At 44.0% G+C, this 22,863-nt stretch overlaps 1 protein-coding gene across 1 annotated transcript in view; it reads left to right on the top strand.

Moving 5' to 3' along the window:
* Positions 1 to 20,886, top strand: part of LOC147165073 (E3 ubiquitin-protein ligase HECW2-like) — a 25,833-nt gene extending 4,947 nt beyond the window's left edge. Inside the window, exons 3-30 of the mRNA XM_086090690.1 lie at positions 481 to 588; positions 1,077 to 1,171; positions 1,289 to 1,355; positions 1,554 to 1,723; positions 2,125 to 2,264; positions 2,352 to 2,452; positions 2,699 to 3,504; positions 3,722 to 4,013; positions 4,207 to 4,299; positions 5,622 to 5,772; positions 6,640 to 6,746; positions 6,833 to 6,957; positions 7,279 to 7,464; positions 8,396 to 8,530; positions 8,691 to 8,796; positions 8,882 to 8,978; positions 9,314 to 9,397; positions 9,474 to 9,559; positions 9,663 to 9,783; positions 10,560 to 10,673; positions 10,783 to 10,935; positions 11,451 to 11,549; positions 12,047 to 12,176; positions 12,958 to 13,104; positions 13,742 to 13,856; positions 15,618 to 15,703; positions 15,919 to 16,031; positions 16,700 to 20,886. Coding sequence (XP_085946816.1) covers positions 481 to 588; positions 1,077 to 1,171; positions 1,289 to 1,355; positions 1,554 to 1,723; positions 2,125 to 2,264; positions 2,352 to 2,452; positions 2,699 to 3,504; positions 3,722 to 4,013; positions 4,207 to 4,299; positions 5,622 to 5,772; positions 6,640 to 6,746; positions 6,833 to 6,957; positions 7,279 to 7,464; positions 8,396 to 8,530; positions 8,691 to 8,796; positions 8,882 to 8,978; positions 9,314 to 9,397; positions 9,474 to 9,559; positions 9,663 to 9,783; positions 10,560 to 10,673; positions 10,783 to 10,935; positions 11,451 to 11,549; positions 12,047 to 12,176; positions 12,958 to 13,104; positions 13,742 to 13,856; positions 15,618 to 15,703; positions 15,919 to 16,031; positions 16,700 to 16,811 — 4,139 coding nt within the window. The 3' untranslated portion in view covers positions 16,812 to 20,886. The remainder of the gene's footprint in view (positions 1 to 480; positions 589 to 1,076; positions 1,172 to 1,288; positions 1,356 to 1,553; positions 1,724 to 2,124; positions 2,265 to 2,351; positions 2,453 to 2,698; positions 3,505 to 3,721; positions 4,014 to 4,206; positions 4,300 to 5,621; positions 5,773 to 6,639; positions 6,747 to 6,832; positions 6,958 to 7,278; positions 7,465 to 8,395; positions 8,531 to 8,690; positions 8,797 to 8,881; positions 8,979 to 9,313; positions 9,398 to 9,473; positions 9,560 to 9,662; positions 9,784 to 10,559; positions 10,674 to 10,782; positions 10,936 to 11,450; positions 11,550 to 12,046; positions 12,177 to 12,957; positions 13,105 to 13,741; positions 13,857 to 15,617; positions 15,704 to 15,918; positions 16,032 to 16,699) is intronic.
* The last annotated feature ends 1,977 nt before the right edge of the window (positions 20,887 to 22,863 follow it).

Raw genomic sequence — 22,863 nt, forward strand, 5'->3', positions numbered from 1 at the left:
CCAACTGGGTGAAAACAAGAAATTCTGTATTCACTGGCCGAAAGAAATAAAGCAAAACATCCGCTGCCATCAGGTCACTTGATATCGATTGTATGGCAGCAGGACTTCATTACCTCCGCCAAGGTCTTAACACCCACTGCCTTTCTTGACTAAGCAGACATTCAATGACGCCTTCCCTCAGATCATTTTGGTTCGTCATTGATCTGAGCATGAACTATGTCAGCAGGTTCAACTGTTGCCATGTTTGAGCATGTTTCACCTCAGCAAAGAATAATATACAGTACGAACAATAAAATAGAAAAGTAAGAAATGGTTTTGTAAAGTGTATTTGTGTGTTGGACGTCTGCCTTTAAACGGTTTGACCTCGAGAGCGTTCTCATTTTGCATTTCTCTGTCTGGCTGTTTTTTTCTCCCCCTCCTGTTTCTGGAATGTCAGCATGCGAGGGACCAATTGGTCTCAGGTTGTGTTCTGTTCTCCAGATGAGACCAGTCCATCAAACGTGTGGGACTGCAAGAACCGAGGCGTGAACGGCACCCAGAAGGGTCAGATTGTTTGGAGGCTGGAGACCGGGCCCTATTTCATGGAACGTGAGTAACTGACGTCCTCGCACCTGAGCAATGCTGTTCGCGGGGCTATTAGAAGTGTACATGACTATCATAACAGGCCGCATATAAAATTCTCAAGAACCCATGCCCAAAATGGAACAGGAAGTCAGCCATTTTAGCCTAAAGTTTCCATTTTGGGCCAATTCCAAGACTGACAAGTTGTTAGAATGTTCGGGGGGGTCAGGGGAGGGCAGCCACGGATACCACTTACGCTAATCCAGACATCATGTTTGTGGACTTGTCTGTCGTAGCAGGACACATAAAAAATAGTTTTGTCCTTCGAACACAAAGTCAGACATTTCGATTTAAAGCAGCCATTTTGGACGAATTCCAGGGTTTTCATTTTGGCGAGTTCCTACTAAGGGATTTGCACAAATGAGCCTGAATCAGAAAATAAGCAAAAGGCGGTTGCATGGGCCTGTTTATCCCTCCTCACAACATCAATTCTTCTTGCTTACCTCTTGTCACAGCGGAGACCAGGATCTGTTTCAAGTACTACCACGGAGTGAGCGGAGCTCTGCGAGCAACGACCCCCTGCATCACTGTGAAGAATACAGCTGTCCTGGTGTGGGACTTGTGCAGAGAACCCTCAACCCACCCCCCACCCTATTTTCAAAAGTTCCAAAGTATTTGCCCAACTTGCAAATATGACCATCATTTTTAATCATTTGGACTTTTTTAGGTTGAGGGCCTCGCGGAGCAAGTGGGCGTCGAACATCCTCGGAAACTGATAAGCTTCACTTTGACGGGTGGGTTGACGTTGACGTTTCAGTACCGTACATCCCCGAAGAGATAAATATGTGAAAATACGATGACTGTACAGTAAATTCCCCCAAACTGCAAATGAAGTGTCAAATTGTTAGAGTCATGGTTAGGCACGGGCACCTCGACAGAAAACCCCTGAGCAATGGTACAGAAAAGTTCTCCGACTTGTTGTGTGCTCACAGATCTACGTGCCATCGGCCTGAAGAAAGGCATGTTCTTCCATCCGGATCCGTACCTCAAGATGTCCATCCACCCCGGGAAGAGGAGCGTCTTTCCTGTGTTCAGCCACCACGGACAGGAACGCCGTTCGGCCATCATTGCCAACACTGTCAATCCCGTTTGGCACGGAGAGGTCACTATGCTATCCAATAATCTCAACCTTAAACAAACCCTAACCACATTAACTTTAAGCCTAAATCTTCCGTTGATCACACTAAAAGGCTAATCTAACAATAGCCCTAAAGCCTTTACGCCTAAATTGACCCTTGAAACTTGACCTCCCCTTAACCCTACCCGTATACCTTAACCCAAACCTTTAGCCCATAACCCCCTAATCCTATCCCATAACCATCACCCAAAACTTTCAGTCCTTAAGTGTACCCTGACCCCTTAACGCTACCTTCGAACCCTAATCACAATATCATAACCCCCCTACCCTTACCCCAAACTTAAACCCTGTATCCCTAAACCTAACCCTACCCCGACTCCGGTCTTAACCCGTTCCTGATGTACTGTATGTCTCTCTCTTTCCAGAAATATACATTTGTAGCACTGATGACAGACATCCTGTACATCGAGGTGAAGGACAAGTTTGCTAAAAGTCGGCCCATCATCAAACGCTTCCTTGGCCAGTTGACCATCCCCGTGCAACGGCTTATTGAGAAAATACCTGGGTAGGTACCTACCAAGTGTGGTAGGACTGCACTAAAAAGTAATAATGACCAAAATATGCAGGCAAATCCTGTGTTTTGGTGTTTCAGAGTCCAGCCCGTGACTTTTCCCCTGTGCCGACGCCTACCCACGGAACACGTCAGCGGACAGCTGCAGTTCAAAGTGGAACTCACCTCAACTGGACCTGATGGTAAAGTGTTAAGGACCAAGACCCAGTGTGAATAGCAAAAAAAAAACTACTCTACTGGGCACGCCCCCAAGCCGCCCAATATACTATTATTGCTTATATTAATAGTCTCAGTTCTATGATATGCCACAATCTCTGGTCCCAAAACGCGTCATCATGTGAAACTATTCTTACAGCATTCCCCTTGAAAATAAGTGGCTCACAGGTGGTGTTCCTCATGTGTGCTGAAACTGTGTTGTTCCCGGCCAGGTGCCTCTCCAGATTCCATCATTGGCCTTTCCACCTTCAACGGAGCTCCAGGGACGCCTTCAGATGACGAGGACCTTCCTCATCACCTCCCAGGAGTGGTTTCAGCAGGGCCCTCCCCCACCGGATCGCAGATTTCTCAGGGTATCTGGGAAGGCGGGGCGGCGGCGGCGGCCTACCCAGAAAAGGAGCTATTTCTCGTCAGAGCCGGGGCGAGGTTTTTGGAGGGACACGAGTTGCTCCAGAGGTCTCTCAGCGAGGGCCTGGATGCTATTGAAGCCCCTAAGGGTCCCGGGGAAAGGCCGTTGGGCGCAGCCTCACCAAAACTGCGCTCCAGCTTCCCCACGCATACACGGCTCAGCGCTATGTTGCACATTGATTCTGATGAAGATGATGAGAGGTCCGGGTTCGGAGAAATGCCCCCGATGCCGCCTTCCCCACTGCTTCTTAACGGGGACCCTCCGGATATTAGTGGGCTTGATGAAGACGAGCCGTCCCCGGAGCTGCAACTGTTCCCAGAGCAGCCTGGGGAGGAAGAACCAGAGACAGTCCAGGTGGCCCCCGAGGTGGGGCCCAGTCAGGAACAGGATGACATTCTGGAAGCAGATGTCTTTTCCGAGTCAGAGGAAGCTGTGTTCACAGAGGCCGCTTCCCACAATGCTTTGCCAGAGGGTGGGGAGGCCCTTGAGGTGGGAAGAGGACCGAACGAAGAGCCTTCTTCAGAGGTGGACTCGTGTTCCATGGCCACAGCCCCGCAGACAGTCATGTCTTCGTCAGATAGTTGTCCGGTCACGTTGACCACTGCTGTGGTGAGTTCATGGTCATCTTCAAACCCGTCTTTAAAGCTTCTCCTTTCACTGTTGTTCACACAAAACACTAAATGGCCAACTTCCGGTACAATAACGGGCTGGGGTCCTTTTCATGGCCAAACCAGTGTCAGAGGATGAATTTTGTCCAACTTTTTGGGGACTGTGTTTGCTACCCCTTAAAAAAAACGTGATATTTTTCCTTTCGTTAACTTCACAGGAAGCAGAAAAAGGGGCCGATGCAGCCATCGACCCGGGGGGAGAGGTGACTGGTGGCACCCCGCCGTCCAGTCCGCCTGTAGACCGTGAGCGTGACGGTCTAGGTGCTTGTCCCGAGGTTGAAGGAGAGGCAACCATGGCTCTGGAGTCCGTCGAGATGGGCGCGAGGAAGCCGAGTCTGCAGGCGACGGGCAGTGTGGCCCAAGAAGCGGACGGCGAGGAGTCCAAGCCGCCTGAGGAGACGGCCTCTGCCGAGTCTGAGCAAGTTACCACAGAAACAGACGGAGAGGAAGGTATGGCGAGATTTGTTCACTTTTTCTTTGCATCTCAAAACGGCTGTCAGACCGAATCCGAACCCGTTACATGACTAAAACCCGGAGGCAACTGCTTGGCTTGATGACTTTGCATTTGCTAAATAAAAAAATTAAAAAGCACTCAAACATAAATCTTCATTTTATGGATTGTGTACTGTTGGTCTATACTCAGGGACACCTGTCAACGGTCATCCTGTTCGGTCGCTTCCGTCCGTCCGGCACGATATTCACCGTTACCAACGAGTGGACGAGCCTCTGCCCCCGAGTAAGTCTTTGTTATTGCCATTTTTGTAACTTTTGACATCTGTTTAGGATGCCAGCTTCTAAGTTGGCAAATTCTCCAGTCAAAGTTTCTTAAAAGTACGAGCCCTTGAATGTACTCAAAAAGGTTGGCTAAAACCAAAATGGCCAACTTCTTGGTTGATATCCTGAGACTTTTTTGACCATCCACCCCCACTGAATTTTGCGTCAATTGGTGAAACTTGTGCCTCGGGCTGAAAATGGTCAACTTCCTGTTGCAATTCTGAAATGGATCCTTTAGACTTTTTGAGTGTTTTGTTATTCTAGGCATGTCTAAGCAATTTTGTGTTGATGGGTGAAACTGGTGTTTGGGTTTTTTGTTGTTGTTTTATGTCTGGCTTCAAAACGTTAACATTGTGTAATTCACGATAGTTAGCAATATGATTGTGCTGGACTGGAAGTTTTTCTTTTGTAATTCTTTTCCAGACTTTTGCTGTAGCATCTTACACTTAGGATTCATTTTGGGTGTTACTCCGTTCTATTTTCTCCTGAGCTGGTAAAATGCACACTCTATAGGGCAGGGGTGGGCACACTCGGTCCTCGAGGGCCGGAGTCCTGCAGGTTTTGGAGGTTTCCCTTCTCCAACACAGCTGATATATGATCAGCTCATCAGCAAGCTCTGCATAAGCTTGGTAACAATCCTGTTGATTGGAATCAGCTGCGTTGCAGCAGGGAAACCTCCAAAACCTGCAGGACGCCGGCCCTCGAGGACCGAGTTTGCCCACCACTGCAGGGGTTAGGTCTTGATATTGACTCAATGCGTCTGAAATCCTCCACTTTTTTGCCCTCCGTTTTTGCTTCGCTGTGTATTCGCGTTTTTTGAGGAGTTACTTCCTTCAATCTCCTCTCGATCAGGTAAATGTTCTATACTGCAGCACTGGTTTTCAACCCCGGTCCTCGAGTACCCCTATTTAGCCCGTTTTTCATGTCCCTACCCCCCCCCCCCCCCAGCCCACACAGCTGAGGATCGTTGTCAGGCTTCATGCAAAGCTTGCTGATTAGCTGATGGTTTGAAACACCTGTGTTGCTTGTGGGAGACATGGAAAACAGGCTGGATAGGGGTACTCGAGAACTACGGTTGAGAACCACTGTTCTGTAGGGTTGAAGTCTGGATATTGACTAGTCTATAACCTTCCACTTTTGGGGGGGGGGGGGGCAATCTGTTTCGGATATCCCAATCAATTTGGTTGTACCTTCTAGCGTACTTTTGTTCATGAAGTCTTCAGGTAACTGTTAGCTTGCGAGACCTCCTTTTGGAAGTTGCTGTTGATGCTTGTGTTCTCTCAGACTGGGAGGCCCGGATCGACAGTCACGGCAGGATCTTTTTTGTGGATCACGTGAACAGAACTACAACGTGGCAGAGGCCCACCGGACCCCCAGCTCCGCAGGGCCTGACCCGGTCCAACTCCATTCAGCAGATGGAGCAACTCAACCGCAGGTGAGAGTTGACAAAAATGTCAAGTTGTACAGCAATTCGGCGTCATGGTTTCAATTCTCCTCCCCACCGAAGGAGACTCAAAAGGAATCCTATTTCTGCCGTGATGTAGAGATCATATGTGAGGGGGGGGGAAAACTAATTTGGACACCCCAAAAAAAGAAACTATAGCTGGGACTGAGACCCTCTTGGATGTGACGTTCTCATCCCTTGAATTTGTAAGTTCCTTCATAATTTGTGCCGGCTGCCGAGTGAGGAGAAGAGTTGCCTCCCAGAGTTGTTCTTAGATGTTCCTTTTAAGAATGCTCCACAGATGTTCAATTGTGTTGATGTGGAAAAGATGGCGGCCACCAGTGAGCTTGTCTCACATTTATACACGCTTAACATTATTTCCCGAATCATGTGGACAATCCAAACAATAAGACGTCCTCTTCTGTAAAGTCCCGCAATGGCACAAAGTGACCTTCACTCTCTGTTCATTGTACTTTAGATTCCCCCCTTTTGGGTTTCAATGACCTAAAACCAAAGTGATGTTTCAAGTTGTCCCAATGTTTACAACATGGTCATGTCCGCGTCTAATACAATTCCGGTCGTTATAAGGTGCGTTCGTTCAGTGGAGTTCCTCTGCCGTTACACCTGAGGCAGTTTCATTGCAATGACTTCCGTTATACTCGACGCATCTTTCGTGGACTGCATTTTTCTTTGAAGAATCCTGCACAAGTTCTCAATATGGTTGATGTCAGGGTATTTTTATGTTGCCACGTGATTAACTCTTGATCTGCGGGGTTTCCTGCTTGTTCGTATTTTTTTTTTTTAAACAGTTGTGTGTGCGCGCGTTTGTTCACTGTATTTTATTTCCCCCCCAATCAGATATCAGAGCATCAGAAGAACCATAACCAACAGTGATCGAACAGAGGAGAGCACTGCTGACCCGCTCCCTGAACCAGAAGCGGAACTGATTCCGCACTCCATTTCCGGTCCCTTTGAACACGCCAATGACAGATTGACACGCTGCGGACGAGCAGCAAGAAATACGTTCTTGTTTTCTGTTGTTTTCTCGTAGAGTACAGACGCGACAGTGTCGGGGGTCACTCGAGCAGTCGTTCCCGTCTGTCACTGCTGCTCCAATCGCCCAGCGCCAAGTTCCTGTGCAGTCCCGACTTCTTTACTGTGCTGCATTCAAACCCCGTCAGTGTCCTCTGCTGCTTAACGATCACGTTTATTCCAACATGCTAAATGTGTCCTCATCTGTCTCCAAATGGTCTGCATGGTTGTCATTTCAATTCATGACTTTGCAAGTGGGCTAATTTGGGGTCCATTTCAACACGTCCCCTTCTTTATCGTGTCCCTTGTAGAATTGTGCTGCATGTTGAGGTCTAAGAATAGAAATCAAATCATCAGACATCAGTTGATCGCTTCAGCGGCGGCGGCGTAAAAAATAGAATCAAACGTGCCCGAGCGAGACTTCCGAGCTGAAAATGTCGAACCCTGTCCCGCTGTGTTGACCAGAGTGCCTACCGCATGTTTACGAGCAACACCTGCCTGAAGCATATGATCAGCAAGGTGCGGCGAGACGCTCACTACTTTGAGCGCTACCAGCACAACCGAGACCTGGTCACCTTCCTCAACATGTTCTCCAACAAGCAGCTGGAGCTTCCCCGGGGCTGGGAAATGAAACACGACCACACCGGGAAGGTGAGCGGCAGACATTTTCAATTTCCCGCTCATTTTCATACACGAACATTAAAAAAACTCGATACGGTTCTCGTCTGCGGTGCGACATGGCTCGTCCTAAGCCTTCAACTTAATGGCACTGTTTGTTTTGGGTTTTACTCCCTTCAGTCTCCGTTTGAGAGGGTGAAAAATGCATGCTCTATTTGGTTTAAGTCTGCAGATTGGCTGCTGCACAGCCTCCTGCTTTTCACCACCCAAAAACGTTGCTGTTTTGGCACTGTTGGGATTTATTCTTTTTTATTCATGGCAGTTATGCTTTCTTAATACGACGTTAAGTCAAGAGATTCATTTGCATATTGACTTTGCCCGTCGAAGCTCCCGTTTCTTGTCCTTGGATGAACTCCCTTGCTATTCTGTCAGGGTTTCTTTTCTTTTTTTAGGGCACTGCTAGTTTTGGGGTTGCTAGTTCAATCGCCTTCTTTTTGAGCAGGTAAAATGCATGCTCTATGGGGTTCAAGTCTGGAGATTTGCTTGGCCATGTCCAAAACCTTCCAATTCTTGCTCTTGATGCCGCTCTCCTTTATTGTTTTGCGGCGTACTTCTCTTCACTCTATAGCAAGTGAAATGCATGCTCGATAGTGTTGGCCAGTCGACGACCTGAGCAAATCCTTTATTATTTTGGCCCTCTGTAAATTCTTCCACTAGAACAGTCATTGGAAAGAAAAAAAAAGCTTATACTACATTTTTTGCTAAAGTGCAGTTGATTTGTCTGAGATTTATTTTATTTATTTTCTCCGAGTGCTCCGTTTTCTTCCAAGATTCCAAAAACCACTTGGCTGGTCTTGACACTATGCCTCACTATTCCACTAGTTTTGGCATGCAAGAGGCAGACTCGGAATGGATGCGTGCCTGCGACCTGACCCCTAAAAATGTTTGCGTCTCACCCCCTCAGCCCTTCTTTGTGGATCACAACTGTCGCTCCACAACCTTCATCGACCCGCGGCTGCCTCTCCAGAGCTCTCGCTCCACCGGGCTCCTGGCCCACCGCCAGCATCTGAGCCGACAACGCAGCCACAGCGCCGGCGAGGTGAGACAAATTTACGCTTGCAAGTCAAAGCAAAAAAAATGGTGCGATTGTCAGCTTGCGTCTCGGGAAATCCCAAGTGGAGTCACTCAAGGTATCGCAAGACCACTTGGTGTCAGAACTTGGATGCGGCCTAAACCTTCAGTGTCTCCGTTTGCCGCAGGTGGCCGACGACTCTCGGCAAAGCAACCCGCCGGCCGTGCCGCGACCTTCCAGCACCTTCAGCGGATCCAGTCGCGCCAGCCAGTACCACGAGGTGGTGCCCGTGGGTACGTGGGCAGAGAAGCAGCGCGCCAGGCGGGCGTCGTCCGAGTGCGTTTGTCATGATTGCTGTCAATGTCGTCCGTCCTTCAGCGTACAACGACAAGATTGTGGCCTTCCTGAGGCAGCCCAACGTCTTTGAGGTACTGCAGGAAAGGCAACCGGAGCTCGCCAGGAACAACTCGCTCAAGTATGTCCCGCTGTCGTCATCATCATCATCATCATCATTAACTCATTTGCTCCCCAAAAACGTATAAAAACGTTCTATTTTAAATATTGCAATGGTCCCAAAAATAAATACGGAAGAGGATTAGGGCCAGTAAAGAGAGAGAAAAAAATGTTTGGCAGGATTCTCACTTTAAAGTCAGTAATAAAGGAAACCTTTTTTTCTCTCTCTTCGCTGGCCCTCGTCCATATTTTTTTTTATTTTTTCAGTCCAAATCCCGTAAAACAGCCGGGAGCGAAGGGGGTTGCTTCAGTGAAAATGGCTGCCAGTGAATGAGTTAACCTTTGCCCTGTTTGCAGGGAGAAGGTGCAGTTCATCCGCAGCGAGGGAGCCATGGGCCTGGCGCGGCTCTCCGGGGACGCCGACCTCGTCATGTTGCTCAGGTCAGTCCTGTGCACTTTTCTCTCGGACGGCAACCTGACAAAAGCGCAATTTTTGCGGCATTTTTTTTCTGCGCAGCTTATTTGAAGAGGAGGTGATGTCGTACGTGCCGCCTTTGCTCCACCCGAATTACAACCTCTCTTCATCTCCGCAGAGTTCCCCGGGTGAGACAAGACAATATTGCACTGACAGCCGCGTGACCCGGGTAGCAATTCCGTGGAGTCTTGACCGTATCGTCTTTGTCTCCTGTACGTTTTTCTCCGTTAGGCACCCAACGAGCCAACGCGCGCGCTCCCGCGCCCTACAAGCGAGATTTTGAGGCGAAGCTGAGGAACTTCTATCGGAAACTGGAGACGAAAGGATATGGACAGGGACCCGGGAAAGTCAAGTACGTGCACGTTTACATTTCAAGAAATCGGATCAATTGCGTCGATTTGTTTTTTTCATTTTTGACGTACACATTAGTGATGTTTCAACTTCAAAGCTCTTGAGGCCACATACACAAAACGTGTGTGATTGTTATGCCACATTTAACCTTAACGTGTCTCGTGTACCTTAAATGCGCCACACGCAACTTTGAGTATGATTGTTTTGACTAAACAAGTCTGCGATTGCTAGACTACGCATAACTTGAATTTGCCTCACGTCAACTTAATATGCCACACCAAAATGTGAGTGTGATTGTTTGACTGAACAGGTGTGTGATTGTTAGGCCACACGTAACTTTAACTACCCACGTGACATTATTATGCCACATATAACTTAAATGCCACACTTGACCCTGACATGTTGCACATAACTGAGAGTGATAGTTTTGACTGAACAGGTGTGTGATTGTTATGCCACACGTCGCTTCAATAGGCCTCTGATGAACTTCATTGGCCTCAACTAACCGTAATACGTCACATGTAAGTTTAATAATACGCCACATATAGCCTCGACACACCAAACCTAACTTTGAGTGTGATTGTTTTGATTGTTAGGCCGCACATGCATATCTTTATTATGCCCCTTGTAATCTTATCGTACCGCATTTGCCAATAATACACGACCTTGATATGACGTGACATGTAACTTTAAAAGGCCAGTCCGAGTCTTGACATGAAAGAAGTACATAGCTGACAACAAATTGTGACTTGATTTTGTGTGCGCGCTCGCACCCAGGCTCGTCATACGGCGGGACCACCTTCTGGAGGACGCCTTTAACCAAATCATGTGTTACTCTCGCAAAGACCTGCAGAGGAGCAAACTTTACGTCAGCTTCGTAGGCGAGGACGGGTGAGAGCAAATTGCATTTGAATCACACGTCGCCCACTTTCCGTCAAGCAGAAATGAAATTCAGCAACGTCACGATACCTTTTTTTTTCCTTCTTTTTTTGGGGGGCAGGCTGGACTACAGCGGTCCCTCCAGAGAGTTCTTCTTCCTGGTTTCCAGAGAGCTTTTCAATCCTTACTACGGCCTGTTTGAATATTCGGCCAACGACACGTACACGGTCCAAATCAGCCCCATGTCGGCCTTTGTGGATAATCACCACGAATGGTGAGGTCGTGACCTTTTACACGTTTTCATTCCACCTGACTGAAGTGAAAACACCGTTGGAATACTTTTTATTTCGGTTTGACGCTCGTATTTGAAATTCAGTTTGAATTGCTTTTTACAGCAGGATGGTTAGTTTTTATTATTAGTCTTTTTTTTCCTCAAATATTTTGATTAGTTTTAGTATTTGATGTATTTTTTTAATATATGGAGAATTCGTCAAGTGCAAGATTATAAAAAGTTCATTTCATTTATCAAGTAACACAAATAAATGAATGAATAAATAAATAAATACTTTTAAAATGAACCCTGAAAGCTAATGTTTGATATTAATTGACAACAACATTTTTGCTATTATTACAGTTTTTTTCAACGCAATTTGGTTTTTATTGTGCTTCATTAACGGAAATGTATTCAATTTGGAAGCTTATTCCTTCTTTTTTTTTTGGGCATTATTTTGTTAGTTGACGTTATCGAAAATGACCTTGATTGACGCAGGTGTGTTTTTGTGCCGGAAGGTTTCGTTTCAGCGGCCGCATTCTGGGACTGGCTCTGGTCCATCAGTACCTGCTGGATGCCTTCTTTACTCGTCCTTTCTACAAGGGGCTTCTGCGCATGTGAGTCCCGCAACCCGACACTTTCTACCACATGACTGTCTTTAGACGTACATTTTTACCTGCGTGAATTTTGCGGGACGAGGGTGGGGCTGCCCGGGGTTTACGGTATTTTTGTTTGAACGTACGCAAGATTTACAAAATTGACGGTAATTGAATTTCATGATGCCACGTGCAAATTTAGGGCAATTTTTTTAAAAATCTTCATTAATCTGTGTAGCCTTTGGTGGATTTAGGATAATCTTTAGAAACTTTGAGGGACTTTGCTGTTGTTTTATTCATTTATTTATTTATTTATTTTCCCCTTGTGGGGATTTACGGTAGTTTCATTTTGACCTGCTGAACTTATTTTATACCTAGCCAACTTTCGAGAAGATTTCTGTAAATCTAATTTAAAAACGATGCCATTTTTATGGAATTTATAATGATACCATTTTGACACATGAACATGCATGACTTTTGAGATGTTTGATGCTGCTTTTTCCTGTTCACTTGTGCAGACCATGTGATCTGAGTGACCTGGAGTTCCTGGACGAGGAGTTCCACCAGAGCCTGCAGTGGATGAAGGACAACGACATCGAGGACATGCTGGACCTCACGTTCACGGTCAATGAGGAGGTCTTTGGACAGGTACACACGTGAGACTCAACAGCTGAATACATTTAGAAGTAGTCGAGCTTCCTTAAATCTCCCCAAAGTTGCAGAGTTTGAAATGAACAGGGTGAAAATCCCCCCAAATGGCACGGATCAATACATAAGACCATCAATAATAAATAATAAATCCATCAAATGTTGTGCAGGTTAAAACAAAAAATTATTATACCCCCCCCCCCCCCCACACACACACACACACACACACACTCAAAAGTTGCAAATACAACTGCCGTAAATCCCCTAATAAAGGAGCAAGCCAAATCAAACTACCGTAAAAATTAAGCAGATAAAACTCCCTGAAAGTGGCACAGGTAAAAAATTACAACAACTGTAAATCCCCCAAAAGTTGTGCAGGATAAAATAAAACTACCATAAATCCACCAATGCTTGCCCAGGTTCAAATCAAACAACTCCAGTACTGTAATATGGAGGACCCAAACTGCCAAAATTAAAATAAATAAATAAATGACTACATAAATAAATGAAAGAATAAAAGTGAAAATAAAAAGGATATAAAAAATATAATTCAAAAATTAAATACAAAAAAATAATAATATAATCTTTATATTGATGTTTTTATTTCCATTTATATTTATTTTTTGTATTGAATTTTTGAATTATATTTTTATATCCATTGTTACTTTCACATTTATTCATGTGTTTATTTAGTCATGTATTTATTTTAAATTTTGGTCCTCCATGCTATAAATCGCCCTCAAAGTGACTTTTCTGTAGAAGTACTTGTGTTCCGTTGCAGATCACCGAGCGAGAGCTGAAGCCGGGCGGGGCCGGCATCCCCGTGTCGGAGAAGAACAAGAAGGAGTACATCGAGCGCATGGTCAAGTGGCGCATCGAGAGGGGCGTGGCTCAGCAGACCGAGAGCCTGGTCCGAGGTTTCTACGAGGCACGTCATGCCGTCTTCAAGCCAGGCACAAAATTCACCACATCCAACTTTTTTTCCAAATTTGCCATTACAGCCATGTCTTGAGATACAAGTGCCTCGACTGACACGCTTTTTGAGATACGAGCCATCGCCTGTCTTGAGATATGAGGAACAAATTGAAATGGGAGTGTGCTTCAGAACAGCCAACAAATGTTACAACATCTGGCTGCTGTCAATTCACATTGGTTTCCTTGCAGTAGAAGGACGAGATCAGTTGGTGGCGCTAATGCGCAGTTAAGCTAGTTTTCCAAACACCAATCGAGCCCGTAGAAGAAGGGAAAGGAAGGACAATACATTAGGTACTGTTGCGTTTTGTGCTCGTATTTTTTTGTGTTTGTGGAAAGCAAATGTTTTGTAGTTGTTGTTTTTGTTTTGTTTTGTTTATCAGTGCAATTTCTATCGTGGGGAAAAAAAGACACTTGGGAGGTTTTGGGGGGCCTGGAACGGATTATTTGCATTTCCATTCATTTCAATGGAGAAAGAGGATTTGAGATAGTGTGTTTTGAGATACAAGCACAGTCGCGGAATTCACATCTCAAGGTACCTCTCATTCCCGTTTGGGTATTTGCCATTTTGTGCCGTGTTTTGTGTTGTTCAGGTGGTGGACGTGCGGCTGGTGTCGGTGTTTGACGCCAGGGAGCTGGAGCTGGTGATCGCCGGCACGGCTGAGATCGACCTGGCGGACTGGAGGAACAACACCGAGTACAGAGGAGGTCAGTTGGACAAGCACAAACGCCCGACGAAATGTTTGCTCCCGTTTGGACAGCTTTGCCAGAATATCACGGGATGTTTTCCTCTCACATGACTTAACGAGCGATCCTGATTTTTATTTTATTTATTTTTTATATCAAGTAAATGATAAGAGTGAAGTATCTGGGAAAAAAGTGAGTCACTTTAATTTAAAAAAATTTTTTTTAAAGAGCTGTCAAGCAATTAAATTTTTTAATCAGATTAATCACATCTTAGAATTTTGATTAATCACGATTAATCGCTTAATAAAAAAGCCCTTTTCCCTCCAATTTTGAAGAGCACTGGTTATGTGGTCATTCTTTTGACATTTCATGTTATGTCAACGTTTTTGGATCCATTAATTACTTGCATAATTTAAAATGGGAAAAAAATGACCCCAATATTTTTGACATGAACAAATATTCTAAATGTCATACGCAAACATTTACTAAATGCTTGACTTAAATGCGTGAAATTATGTTTATTGCTCAAACACAAGCTGTGCTACCTTAAACGTAGCCATCCGTTGTCACGCTAAATGATCATCTATGGTCAAAATTAATAGTGCGATTAATCTATGTTAATTCATGATTCATGCGATCATTTTTTGTGATTAATTAATCAGTTAACGCTTTAACTTTGACAGCACTAAAAAAAACATGACAAAGTTAGTAATATTTTAAAATATACAGTATATCATAGTCTGGATATAGTATGAACATGAAGTACTTTACTTTCATTAATTAAAATTAATATAACAGCATTAACATTAAAAAAATTAATACCGTATTTTTTTAATTAATTATGTAAGGAAAATAACGTATCTGGTTATGTATATTCAAAATAAAATAACAAAATGAAACTATTTTATAAACATTTTTAAAACAAAGAGATAAGCAAAACACAAGCTATTTAATTTAATGTAAAAATTGTGAGGAAATGCATCTAGAAAAAAATGAAGTCATTAAAAAAAGTTTTTTTTTTAAGTAATAACAAAATACCGTACAATACATATTTTAAAAGTATGATATTATCAATGTAATCTGAATATGAAGTAAAGTATCTGGAAAAAAATAGCTTCATTAACTAAAATAAAAAACTAAATTAATAAAAATATTTTATGTATAATAAATACAGGATTTATTTTAATGCAAATCTGAAAATATTATATTAAATTATTTATACTGTATTACAGTTTTAATCACAAAATAATTTTTTTCCACAAAAATAACAAAAAAATTAAATAGTAACAAAAATATGTTCTTTTATTTTTTTAAAGAGTAATGTGTGAACAAACTTTTTGCTTTTATTTAAAAAAATAATTAAACAACTAAAACAATTAAAAACATAAATGAATGAAGTGAATAAATAATACAATTATAAAATAAAGTGATGTATCTATTTTCATATAAGAATGAATACAGCCGAACTGATGGCAAAGAAACAAAAGCAACACGAAACGTCGCTGTGCTGTGCTGTGCGCGCGCGCGTGCGTGCGCGCGTTTGCCTGAGGAGCTGCCAAGAGAAAGCAAAGCATGAGTCCTTTTCAATGAGGGCCTCTTTTAATCAACGCATCGACATCGACGGGCGGACTTTCGATGACGGACGTCCGCTAAGCATGGAAGTGCCGTTCAAAAGTCAACGTTCGCCAAATGACGAGGAAGCGGCGCTTATTTGTTATTCCTCTGACTCATGCTCCGCCGTCATCCTCCTCCCTCCTCCCTCCTCCCTCCTCCCTCCTCCAGGTTACCATGACAACCACATAGTGATACGCTGGTTCTGGGCAGCTGTGGAGAGGTTCAACAACGAGCAGAGGCTGCGACTGCTGCAGGTAGGGCACGTGGACCCGCACATGCGCGCATGCTGCCACCGTCTGGCCATTAGGCTGTACTGCCTCGCTGAAAAAGAAAACAAAAGAAAAAGTTATGGACTTATTTATTTTCACACTTTTGTAAAGCAACTCAACTCAACTTTATGTATAAAGCACTTTGCGTATCGTCCCTTTGCCGCCCTCATGTGTCCTTTTTTGGAACGTTCCTTGCGCAGTTTGTGACAGGCACGTCGAGTATTCCTTATGAGGGCTTCGCTTCGCTACGTGGAAGTAACGGACCTCGCAGGTTCTGCGTGGAGAAGTGGGGGAAGATCACATCCTTACCCAGGTAGGATCGCAATTAAACATGATGTCATCACAACGGCGCCATTGCACAGAACTGAACAGGAAGACGGCCATTTTGTTTCAGAGCAACCATTTGGAATGAATTCCAGCCTTTGGATTTTCTTCGAAAGTTGGGAGAACAAAAAAAAATCTGCACCGGACACCGGTTTTACCAATCAACATGAAATTTGGCAGACATGTCTGTCATTACAGGACACATAAAAAAAGTCTCAAAAGTCCATGCGCTAAATTGTACAGGAAGTCGGCCATTTTGGTTTGGGGCAGATTACGGGTGAAAGGCAGGGCTCACCCTTAATTAGAGAGTGAGAAGGAAAAAAATCTGCCACAAACACTCATTTCACTGACCGACACAAAATTGGGTGGTCATAATGCGACCAGCGTTATTATAGTTTTGGAATTGTCATTTTAGTTAGTTTTGTATTTCGTTTTTTAATTGTTTTAATTTAGTTAGTTTTAATTAGTTTTCAGGGTGGTTCTGTTAGTTTTTATTAGTTCACACTTTTGTGGATTTTCACCATTCCTGAAGAGTTTGCCGTTTTTGAAAACGAGTTGAAATATCAATTTTAGGGGCCCAAACATGACCCCACCCCCCAAAAACAAACAAACAAAACAAACAAGCACACTCTCATCCAATGCCTGTATGTTCTCCAGAGCGCACACGTGCTTCAATCGACTGGACCTGCCTCCCTACCCGTCCTTCTCCATGCTGTACGAGAAGCTGGTGACGGCCGTGGAGGAGACCAGCACCTTCGGTTTGGAGTGACCCCCCCCCCCCCCCCCCTCTTCCAAAGACATCTCACCTCCAAGGAGAGAGGAGAACCCCGCAAAGCGGTTTCCCAAAGCGGCCCGATGATACCTGACTTTGCCGAGCCGCACACGTGTGCTTTATCTCTTGGGTTAACTGCAATGGGTTTACTGGATTCACCCTTTGTCCTTCTGCACCTTAAATTGAGACAATGAAGAACCTTCGCTGGACCTCCCAACTGTGTCTGCTGACTTCATACTAATTTCACATTTTCCTCTTCGCTCATGTTTAACGGCACGGACGAGCGCATCGAAACAGACGTTGCTTTTGGGACAGAATGCGCTTCGTAACCCTCCTGCTACGTCTGGTTTTCATATTGGTTACGCCGTGCCCCGAAAAAGTCCCCCACATTTTGCAAGCGCCGGGATCTGGTGAAAATGTTGGCATTTGCGGGGTCCAGAGCATGACCCGCCCCCCCCCGATGCTCACTCACTTTGAAAGTTAGACCCCCAAACTCTTAACTCACAACCAATCACGGCTCACCTGTTTTCTGGGTTTAGTCAGCAAATTGAGCTACGGTTGGTCGTTACCTACTTCCTCAGCAAAGGTGATGTCATCATCAGTCGACAGCAAGTGGAAACATTTGTGTTTAAAAGTGTTCATTGTACATGAAAAATAAGTTATCACATTGATTATGGACAATATATTCACTTTTTACTGCTGCGAATGAGCGTCTTTAAGGACGCACGCCTAAAATTCGTCAGGAAGTCGGCCATTTTGGTTGAAATCAAACATACTGGGTTATTCGTTGATAGAAAATTTGATAGAAGATCAGCCCCAAGCAACAGTTCCATAAGGTTTGTCATCAAATCGGGTGAAAATGAAAAACCCACAAAAAAAGGCTTCTAAACTTTAAAAGTCGGCCATTTTGGTTTGAAGCAGACAGTGGGGTGAATTCTTGGGCTTGTACTTCGATCAACACAAAACTGGATGTGGTGGATGTGTCTACCATAACGAGACAAGTCCCGAGGTAGCGCGGCTAAAATGAACCAGGAAGTCAGCCATTTTACTGTGAATTGGGGCTGATGCATGGAATTGACTAGAAATGGCTGCTTTCACCGATGGATATAAAATTCAGACGTGAAAAAGCTTCAAGTTGGCCTGAAATTGAACGCAAGTCTGCCATTTTGCTTTAATTTTAAGCAAATTCCAGGACGAATACCCTGATTGGCTCCTATTAGAGAACTTATTTTTCTCCATTTGCATTTGATATCCACTTAACATAGCAGGAGGGTGAAATCAGGTGTCACAAATCATCAATATTGTACTCCTGACGATAGCAGTGACTCGGTCCTGCAACACCACAGACAAACATCCGATGCACTTCCCTGCAAAGTAACTGCACGGATGCGTTTACTCGCCCGACGCGCCTCTCGGACCCCGTAGAAATTTGAACTCCCTCTCTTGCATGAGTCGTGGCCTGCAGCTGGCTTTGCAAAGACAGGTGACGCCTGCCCCAAGGTATGCACAGGAATTAGACATGAATGTATTCCAAATGTGACTGAATGTATACGTATGAATCTCAAGCCATGAGCGCAAGCTCACACTTGGGAAGCCGGAGTTGGACGGCCATTTGTGGGACTTTCGCAAGTTCGCCGCTCAAAGCTCCTTGTGGAGTTCTTCTGTAAAAGCAACGCGCCGACGGGTCATTTGTAGGATATGCAAGGAAATGAAATGGCTGGAAAACGTTTGTGTTTAATTACGGGTACTTGATGGTCTTCATGAATGCATTTGGCAAACACAACCAGGAGAGGCATTTACAGTCCTTAAACATAAAATCCCATCCAGGTCAACTTGCTGTTAGGACTCAACAAATAAGATGTCTATTATCGGCACGTTTGGTGTAAAGCTCCCACTTTGGTCAGTTTGTTGAAGAATTAAGCACATTTTACCTTCAAGATCACAAAGACGTTCGTTAGACGTTCACGGACAGCTGTAAATGACCCTGCTATTATTTTGGGTCTTTTGTTTTATTGTGCTATTATAATATAGTTGTTGCTTTTATTTTGAAGAATGCAGGAAAAGGTCTCGTAAACCGGTAGGAACTGACGTAACCGCAAGTAGTCGTAGCGCCAACTTCTAAGTGCAGAGAAGATGAGTGCGCGCCACAGAAAAACGGAGAAAAGTTTACAAGTAATTCACTGAACAATTCTTTAGCACACCTGATTGAAAAGGGAGAGAGGTTCGCATTAGTCTTGTTTCATTGTTTAACTAATGTTGCTATATTTCACGGTGTTTGTGTGATTTACTGCAACGATTCTGTTTCCATCCACTAGAGTGTGCTAACGCACCTTGGTAAATGCTTGTCAACGCTATAGCTCAATATTCTGTATTGTTTATCTGTGTGTGTGTGTGTGTATATATATATATATATATATATATATATATATATATATATATATATATATATATATATATATATATATATATATATGTGGGTGTGTGTGTCAATTGTACTCAAAGAAGACAAGGCTATAAAACATTAAGGCAATTCGTTTATAGTATATTGCTTAAAAAAGGGTAAAAGGATACACAAAACATACCGTTGAGTTGACCATGACGAACCCTGCCAAGAAACCAACATTCGCTACCTTTGCAAGCACTCGCAAACCTTCGCCCCTTTAGGAAAAACAAACATAGGCTGGAAATTTGGTAAACATGTCTTATCATAACAGAACTCACAGGAAAACGTCTCAAGGTCCCATTTCTGAAGTTGAACAGGGGAGTCCGCCATTTTGGTTGGAAGAAGAAAGAAGTTGGGTTGGGGGCGAATTCTAGACAGATGGGCGACTAAACGTTGAGGCTTCCTTCCTTCAACTCCAGGCCACTTGTAACATTTGTCAAGGCCAGTATTACAAAAGTAGTCTATGAGACTTTAATAATGATGAAATTGAGAAAAATATGATCATTTCATGTCAAAGATGTCGTCTGACGGTTCCTGTTGGTCTCAGCTTTTCCCTGAATATCCTACAAATTGCTTTTGAGAAGGTCGATCGTGTCCTTTGGTGAAGAATGACTGATTGTTGCATTTGTGGTTCAAGCACTATTTGTTTACAGCCGGGTGGTGTCACGTGATCCTGCGCAAAGAACAAAAAGCCATCCAATCCACCAACTTGGTTCTGTTGTATTAATGATCTACCTGACGTACCACTTGTGTGACCGCTCACTACTTTTGCCTTGACAGCATGCGGTAAGACAGACTGTTGCGTACACGACTAAAACCCCTTTCGCGCCGTCTTACACTTCCTTGCCAACAAAAAGTCGTTGTTGTTTTTTTCTACGGGGGTGCATGCAAAATGAAACCTTAGTGTACAAACAAGTGTTGTGGAGCTCGAGCGGCTGAGGCTCGAATAGCGCTGGGTAACGGCGACGCGCGCGCGTGCTGCGAGACGCCAAGGCAAGACTTTTATATCCCATCATGCATGTGAGTGGTTCTTGGTCGGCTCTGTGAGCTGCGCTGGGGGCCGTAAAACCTGTGACGGCATTGTGTGCTAACTTGATATTGCATGCTCAACTATTGCAAGACACTGACTGTCCTTGTTAGCTTTTTCTGCATGAGGATATTGTAATCGGGGGGGGAAATCGATTGAGATGAATTTGATGTGTCCGCCCCCCACCCAACCCCCCCCTAGTGGAAATCACTGTCATGGGCCCCTCGTGCTTTACCTGGTCCTATCCGAGGGTCGAAACTTATAAAGAGTGCTACATAGGTAGTCCGCATAAGTCACTTTGAATGAGCTCTGGGAATGTGCAATGTAGTTTGAATGTGTCTAGTACGGCATGTTGCCCCAAAAATGTCCCTTTCCGTGCGTGTCCCGCCTATCTTAGTAATAGGTCGATGGTTATGGTTCAACGCAAGCGATGAACCCATAGGGCTGTTTTGACAAAAAAACAACAACAACACATGTATGTGGACCGTGTGCAGTCATCATGTTTGTCTCTTGTTTGTATATAACTGTAAATGTACAGCATATCTGTCCTGTCGTGTGTATAAATATATATTTTGCACTGAATGTACCAAAGGGGAAGACAAGCGTTTGTTGGATCTGCTTTCATTTTCAAATCCTGCCATTCACATTTGATCATTACTATCTTGTTGTTTCAAACATGTTAGCCACATGCTATTAGATGGTGTTAGAGTATAAGAATATTTGGTATTGTACTCTTTGCGTGTTCAATTAACTGAATGGTGAGATTCTGGTGAAGAAGTCCCTTTGCAAAGGTATCATTATCAGAAGCTTCTGATCACACAATTGAAGTCACCCAAGCAGTGTTCTGTTCAAAAGTGTGCCCCTCCTTCTCCTGCACATCATTATTTATTGAAAAGTGGGTGAATACGAAAAGTCTCCTCCCATTCACAAAAAGGCAGAAGTTCCCAGGAATACAAATCAGATTAGACCTAAACAATAATAAATCAGCCTGTCCTTGGACTGAGACCGGTACCAGGCTACACTCCCTTCTCTTCTCAGGCGAGAGAGACAGATAAGAATACAATAGACAATATTTATTCATTGAGCTATACTGAGTTAACTAAATCCAAAACGGCTAAAATATAAATTGAAACTGAAAAACAATGTTAATAACTCAACATTGGCAGCAATATGCTAATACATATTTGTGACATTCTCATGAACATCTTAGCTTTATGCTAACAAACACACAAAATATGTTAGCCACCTGCTAATAAACATTTGACACAAGTTAGCCACACGCCCAAACTAGGATGACAATCGGGACACTGCTTTAGCTAATGCTAAACGCTATCTTGGTTTACAGTTCAACAGCGCAAACCAATGAATGCACTCCCCGTTATCCCACCTCCTTTTTTTTTTTTTAAGATGGCTGTTCCGTTTACCCGCATTGTAACATTGGAAATATGCTACGCAGATAGGGGCGAGTCGGACTTCCCATGATTCTTAGACACTGAAGCAATAAGTAGCTCCAGTTTGGGTACGACGATAGGACGGCTGTTTGCGATTAGATGCGGATAAGAATGAGAACACAAACATGAATGAGAAAGTAAATAAGAAAGACCTTAACAGTCAAAATGCCTTTTTAATTGGTTTGACGTATGAATCCGCTGATCTGAATATATGACTGGATAGCCGATAGGCCAAGACTTTTGAAGCGGCGAGGCCGCCATATTGCTCCTCCCAAGAAACGTTTATCGGCATACGGTCCTATACATTTACAGTATCCAAATTGGAGAACATTTGTGTGGACTTCAGACATTTTACAACTTGCCTTAAATACATGTAAAAATGATATGCTTAATGATGTTTGTCGGTAACGACCAATCATGGGTCACCTGTTTTCTGGGTTTGGTCCGCTGACCTGAATATCCGAGTGGATATCCGACTTTTGAAGTTCAACATCAAGCATGTTGTAATACGTTCCAACGTATCGCTTGTCATTGAGCCGTATCGTTCTGTGATCAACGTTCAAGTGTGCCTTTTGCGTCCCCGCCTGGACGACGCCCTTGGAGCTTTCCCCAAGCGAATGGGTCGGCCATGTTTTCGCCGCTGTTTCACACCTTGGCCCATTAGCGTGTTATGATGACAGCCGCTTGCAATTAGACGTGTGAAAACAACACGACAACAAGCAAGGCAAACAAACGCTGCAAGTCTTGTTATGTTCTTCCTCAAGAAAAGCAGGATGACATCATTGACTGACTGACGAGCACGTTGACACGCAGTCAATATTCGGGTTAAGGTCAAAATGATCATTTTTCTGAAACCTTGTTTCAGTTGCTCGTGTATATAGCGTATATCCTGATCGCAACCGTGACACACGGACATGATTATGCGTCGTTTCCACTTGAACTTTCTACGATCAATAAAACACATTCCATTCATGTCACGCACCACACTAATAAAGTTGTTGATTTGCTTTTTGCTCCAAAAGTGTGCAGCTGTGCTGCGTCGCCATGTTTGTTTACATCTGCGTCCGCACGGACTTATACACACACACACACACGTGTGCATATACTGTCGATACACACTGTGGCATT

The sequence above is a fragment of the Leptonotus elevatus genome, chromosome 12, assembly GCF_054856555.1.
Source record: "Leptonotus elevatus isolate MCC_2025b chromosome 12, RoL_Lele_1.0, whole genome shotgun sequence".
In the NCBI taxonomy this organism is placed as follows: Eukaryota; Metazoa; Chordata; class Actinopteri; order Syngnathiformes; family Syngnathidae; genus Leptonotus; species Leptonotus elevatus.